Source organism: Mytilus edulis, chromosome 4, assembly GCF_963676685.1.
Source record: "Mytilus edulis chromosome 4, xbMytEdul2.2, whole genome shotgun sequence".
Classification (NCBI taxonomy): domain Eukaryota; kingdom Metazoa; phylum Mollusca; class Bivalvia; order Mytilida; family Mytilidae; genus Mytilus; species Mytilus edulis.
In genome coordinates, this window is record NC_092347.1 from 12,252,231 (window position 1) to 12,259,158 (window position 6,928).

The 6,928-nt window shown below is 32.3% G+C and overlaps 1 protein-coding gene across 1 annotated transcript; it reads left to right on the forward strand.

The window, feature by feature from the left end:
• Positions 1-3,533: 3,533 nt before the first annotated feature.
• On the forward strand, positions 3,534-6,526 carry LOC139518678 (uncharacterized). The gene is made up of 3 exons (XM_071310152.1): positions 3,534-3,690; positions 5,513-5,814; positions 6,242-6,526. The coding sequence occupies exons 1-3, from the start codon at positions 3,534-3,536 to the stop codon at positions 6,524-6,526; spliced, it is 744 nt and encodes a 247-aa protein (XP_071166253.1).
• Positions 6,527-6,928: the final 402 nt, after the last annotated feature.

Sequence of the window (6,928 nt, forward strand, 5' to 3'; positions counted from 1 at the left end):
ATGTCTATGTCTATGTCTATGTCTATGTCTATGTCTATGTCTATGTCTATGTCTATGTCTATGTTTATGTTTATGTCTATGTCTATGTATATTTTTATGTTGATGTCTATACGGATGTCTATGTCTATGTATATGTCAATGTCTATGTCTATACCGATGTCCATGTCTATGTTTATGTCTATACGGATGTCTATGTCTATGTCTATGTCTATGTTTATGTTTATGTCTATGTCTATGTCTATGTATATGTATATGTATATGTTTATGTCTATGTCTATGTCTATGTCTATGTATATGTTTATGTCTATGTCTATGTCTATGTCTATGTATATTTCTATGTCTATATTTATGTGTTTACGGATGTCTATGTCTATTTTCTATGTCTATGTCTATGTCTATACCGATGTCTATGTCTATGTTTATGTCTATACGGATGTCTATTTCTATGTCTATGTCTAGGTTTATGTCTATGTCTATGTCTATGTCTATGCATATGTCTATATCTGTGTGTGTGCCAATTTGTCGAGCGCTCTGAGAGACGAATACTTTTAAGAGATAATCATTTAATGAAGAAAACAAAGTTAAGTTTCTAACACTTTTAGCATTTAAGCATAATTGGTGATCCCAACCAAATTGTTTATAATTTTGAATCAAACAGGAGGGATCACATCCATAGATACTTTGGGACAGAACAATTTTTTTTGGCCTCCCCTTTTATCCAAAACCCGTTATTTTTTGTTTTGCATCAAATTCAATTATTTTCGTGTTTTACAGTTTGACATGAACATAAATATACAAGGAATAACTTTTATTTGCTATTTACTATCAATTCCAAGTCTTTTATCCACAGCGGTCACTTAGGTATATGTATATGTGTTTCTGTTGCCTGTTTAGCAAATATAAGTTAAGCTGCTTGGGGAGGCAAGTGTATGTTACCCATTGTATGTAATACCCTATTCAGTTACAGTCTTATTGTCAGTATTTAAATAAGGGTTCGTCCTAGTCGTCATGCACTGACAGTTAAATTTATCTATTTATTTATAATTATTCTCCTGAATATGCACGAAATGAAACTATATGTCTCACTTGACGTTTCGACGAACGATAGAATAACAAAAACAACTATTATTTTTTTCGGGAGTGTCAAATTTGTCAACATTTCACAAAATAAGGTAGTTATATTTTAGGGTTAAACAAGTATTTTTGTATTATCAAAATATTAAGAGTGCAAGTTCTCTCTCGAACTGTAGATAATTGTCGAGTAAATAAATTGTTTTGTCAAACATCTATTCCAGTGTAATTTTGTTTAAAGTAGAACAGAAATGTTAAGCGAACACAGAAATAAAGTAATATAAGGTAGGTCAAAACTTTAAAAATTATCTATTGAAATAAACTTGTACATGTTGTAAAGACATTTATAAAGTAAAATGCTGTAGCGAGATATTTAATTTGTGAACGGTAATTGAATATGATTAAATTAAATACATAAATGCTATTAAACATCCAGTTAAAACTTGTTATGAAAATTAAGTAATTCGCATGAATGTACTTTCCCTACATTTATTTATAGAAAACTAAAAAACCCAGGTTGTACTTGATATCAAACGACAGTCGACCAGTTTGTCAAGGTCTTTAAATCCCCCGCAGTTATTATATAAATCTTATTATTTTTAAAGTTCAGCCACCTTTACAACAGTTAAATTACTTTTTTACAACTTTTTCAATATATACCTTTAGTATTTTCCGTCTTAAGAACTCGATTATCATTTCACATTATTCTACTATTTCTGATATCATTTTTTTTCTTTCTTGCAAGTTATCTTCATTTAAACAATACGATTAAAAAACGATGGTATTAAAAATAAAGATAATTGGACAACACGAAATGTTTCAATATAAGAATTTTTAATCACATTAAAGCTTTTCATTTAAATCCGTGAATCCTATTTTGGTAAAGTACTGTTTATATTAAAAAAAAAACATTACAAACGGTCCAAACACCAAAATGACGAATTAAGAAATATGGGATATAATGTCACAGTCATATAAATAAATTTTCCATTTCATTATTCACTTCCAAGTAAACCCCGTCAGTGTTTCCAATTCCGTATGAAAATAATGTTTGATATTTCATAGTATTTTAAACCTTACATACTAAACAACCGTGATGATAAAAAAACAACAACAGTGAAATGAATTTATAGAATTACAATAATTAAGTGCGTATAGAATCAGATAACAGAATACAAATGCATAAAATCTAGAGATTGAATAACCCATTAATTTGCCCAAGAAAAACATTTTATCTGTCTTAAATTACGAAGATTTTTATTCCTTTATTATTTTCGATCTATATACAAAAATAAAAAGATGTCCCTTGATTGTTAATGAAACAACTGTTCACCGGGTACCAAAGAACGTGGACCCATTTACGACTAAACGCTTACAGTACTGGTATGTTGACATCTATGAGAGAGATCTAAATGTACACTGAAACCCTGAAATTCTGTGGTTATTATCGTACAACTTCTGAGGTGGATCGATAGTTTTGTTTCTCTCAACATTTAAAAATGTAAGAATTCTAACTTTTATTCGGAAAATACAAGGCCTATAAACTTACATTCCCCATTTATATTCTCAATTTTATTAATACGTTGCTGAGAGAAGAACAAAAAATACTATCTCAACTTAAATTTGAAGATCTAACCTTGTTGGGCTAAATTTAAGAAGAAGTATACATAAATTAATTATTGTGTAAGCCCTGTTTTACCACGGGTTATCCGATGGAGAACGTATATCATAAAATTAAAACAAAAACAAAGGACTTGGGGTATCCTTTCATGACACAAAATTAGTACATGCACAGCAAAAAACACACAAAAAGCAAAGGAACAGAGCTTTTATTGCTGTTCTTCATCTCAATTGTTAACACGTAAAGATGTATATAAATAATACGTCTCAAATTTATTTCAACAATGTTTGATCTTAAAATGTTCGTTATCAAACTTTTGTTCTTCCCTCGGGAGGATTCGTACCCCTGCTTCTGTAGGATCGCGACAACAACTTTAGAAATGTCTTCTAAATTTTAATCTTCCAGTGGCATTTCATATTTCTAAGAACAAATTGTTATGGCTTCATATTTACAACCCTGATAATTGTAATATGTAAATGACGTCAAAATGTTTCTGTCCAATAACATTGTTGAAAACGTAAAAATAATAATGAACAACTCATATCCAATAACATTTTGTTTAAATATATATTACAGACCAACGGGTAGAAGGATTACCTCAGAACAATAAGCGATAAACTTATAAATAATATTATTTTTACTTTTAAATTATTGATTGTCGTTAAATACCAAAAACCCAATTGGTTAAAAATAGATCCAATCGTCATTTTGGCTTCGTTTTAGTTTTTCTTTATGCAATTATTTCTCATACTTCAAACTAAGCCGAAATAAAATTATATCCAGGATCCAGGATAACCAGAAGGCATTGTCCGACTCAGAGTTGGCCAAAATCGACGAGACCATGACAGAGACCTTCAAGTTCCGTAAAAGGGGAAATGAAGAACAGTATAAGCACAACAAGAAGGTTTTCGTGAAGGTTCTGGAAGCTAGCAGCCAGTTAGAATCAGAAAATTTGAACAATGACAACATTCAGACCGGATTCAATTTCAGAGAGTGTGGTATTAGAAAATAATAAGTCGGCGTGCAACAATAAGATTTTTGTTGCGCAAGAAATAGAAAAGTTGTTGAAAAAAGGGTGCATAAGCAAAGTTAATGAACAAACTCATGTTATAAACCCTCTAACAGTAGCTAATAATGGGTCAAAACTAAGATTGGTATTAGACGCCAGACATATAAATCCACATTTATTTAAATTTCGTCACAAATACGAAGACGCGGTCACAGCTAGACAAATGTTTAACAAAGAGTATTACATTTTTTCATATGATTTGAAAAGTGCATATCATCATATTAGAATTGCACATTCCGACACTACATACCTTGGTTTCAAATGGGGGGATGCATTGTACGTTTACAATGTGTTACCATTTGGCTTGGCAACAAGTGGTTATATTTTCAGTAAAGTAGTTCGAGAAGTCGTAAAACACTGGAGAAGTAAAGGGTTAAAAATAGTTATGTATTTAGACGATATATTAGGGGGAGTTTCTTCTTATTCGGGGGCACTAACCACTAGTGATGCGATTAGGAATGATTTAGACCATTTTGGTTTCGAAATAGCACATGAAAAGTGTAATTGGTCTCCAGTACAAAAACTGGAGTGGTTAGGTTTTAGTTGGTGTTTGGAACAGGGTGTACTGAAAATCACTGAAAAAAGATTGAACAAGTTAAAAAGAGCTTTGAGTGATCTGTTACAGCAATATGAAAAGGGAATGAAATATTTCAAAGTAAGGTCACTTGCTTGTATTGTTGGACAGATCATCTCAACTCAGGCTGTTTCAGGGGATCTTGCACGTTTAAGATCTAGATTTATGTATGATTGCATACTTACAAGAGAATGCTGGAATTCCAGCGTAGTGTTTAGTCTCGAAGCTGTAAATGAATGCAGGTTTTGGTGAGATAATATAGAAAAAATAAACGAGATAGGATCTCAGTTATGTCAGTCGACATACAATGAAGTACAAGACTTTCACGTCTTTTGTGACGCTTCAGAAACAGGTTTCGGGGGTCATTTGACCACAGGTTCAGTGGACGAACCGATAGAGATATACGGAAGTTGGTCTTCCACTGAAAGAGTAAAAAGCTATACATGGAGAGAACTTGAATCAGTAAAAAGGGTTTTAAGAAATCTTGTGATCAAATTGCACGGTGCGACTATTAGAGTTCACACAGACAATAAAAATGTACCACACATTATGAAAGTCGGTAGTAAGAAAAAAGAATTCAAAGCGTTATGTCTGTTCATAAAATTTGTCAAAATAACAATATCAAACTAAATTTAGTATGGATACCACGCGAGCATAACGATAAAGTAGACAGTCTTCGTAGGAAATCAGATTGTGATGATTGGGAAATCGATGATTGGATTTTTACGTATCTGAATAAGTTATAGGGTCCATATACTTTTGACCGCTTTGCACAAGATTACAATGCAAAATGCAACAAATTCAATTCGAAATTCTGGTGCACAGGAACATCAGGCATTAATGCTTTTTCTGTGTCATGGGATGGCGAGAATAATTGGTTAGTTCCACCATCTCGTTTGGTCCCACATACAATTAACAAAATGATACAGGATAAAGGTAGTCATACTTTGATTGTTTCTGAGTGGACATCTGCCGCTTATTGGCCAATGTTAGTAGACCAAGAAGGTCGGTTTAAATCTTTCATAAGAGATTACAGGTTTTTTTCAAGGTGAGAGTCTCACAAAACGAGGAAGGAGTCAAAACGGTATATTTGGCTCGCAGTTCTTAAAATTCAGATTAGTTGCTATAAATGTTAAATGAAAAACATAGATATTTATAATTTTTATTTTATTAACAGGCATCAGTTTAGATCGTCATGTAAAAGTCGCAATAGAGGATAGTGGAGTAGAAACAGGAAGCCATTTGTATAGTATATATCCGAAGATGTGTGAGTTATTATTGAACAGTAAAAGTGACAATACAGTAAAGTCTTATTTCTACGCTTTTAGAAGGTGGGAAAAATTTATTACAGAACATGGACAAGATGCTTTACCTGCACAACCGGTACACGTTGCTTTATATTTGACAAATTTATTGAACAATGGATCTACTAGTCATCCCGTTTCCAATGCTTTATACGGTATAAAATGGGCCCATGAAGTGAGTGGGTTACCAGATCCTACTATAAACTCTTTCGTTACTTCCATAGTTGAAGCTTCCAAAAGAACCACAACAAAAACCGCCAACAAAAAAAATCCGGTTTCAGCAGAGATACTAATCGAACTATGTACGCACTTTAAAGATTCAGATGATTTACTCATTATTAGAGATTTGACAATGATATTACTAAGTTTTTTCTGGTTTTCTAAGATATGATGAAATAAGTTCGTTAAGATTTAAAGATGTAGTTATACATGACAATTATTTAATTTTGTATATTAACAAAAGTAAAACCGATCAGTATCGTCAAGGAAACGAAATTCTCATTTCGAAAGGTTTATCCATAGCTTGTCCATATGTTATGTTCAGAAGATATTTAGAATTATCCAATTTCGATTTTGACTCCAATAAATATTTATTCAGACAGATTTGCAGATCAGGCAATAATTGTAAACTTATAGATAAAGATAAAAAGCTAAGCTATACGGCGGCTAGGGAGGCTTTATTAGGTAGAATGAGATTAGTTTCACCAAATTGTAATATAGGCCTACATTCATTTAGAGCCGGTGGTGCAACGGCTGCTGCAAATGCAAACGTAAACGAGAGGTGTTTGAAAAAACACGGCCGGTGGAAGTCAGACTCTAGCAAAGATCGTTACATTGTTGACTCCACAGAGAAACGTTTGCAGGTTTCGAAGAAATTGGGTTTATAATATTTGTTTATCTCTTATAATTTATCCGGCGTCCATCAAATACGGCGACCTGTCGACAAATTGATATTTGTGTTTGTCTTGTTTTATGTATAGGCATATGAAGTATAGATAATACTGTTGTGATCCGAGCATATAATTAATAATATAAGAACAATATATATGAAACTCACCAAGGTTTATTCAGGTGATACAGCAATTATACATAAAATACAGTAATAATAGAAATAATCAATGCAATCAATAATGTCAATACATGTGGTTAAGGTGAAGAGTTCGGAATCTGTCATGTCTGTGTTCTGTGTACTACGTCACGGATACACGATAAGGCACATATGAAACATGGACTGGTTCAGTACTGTATATTGGTGTTTAGCAACACAATATCATAGAGATATCTTGATT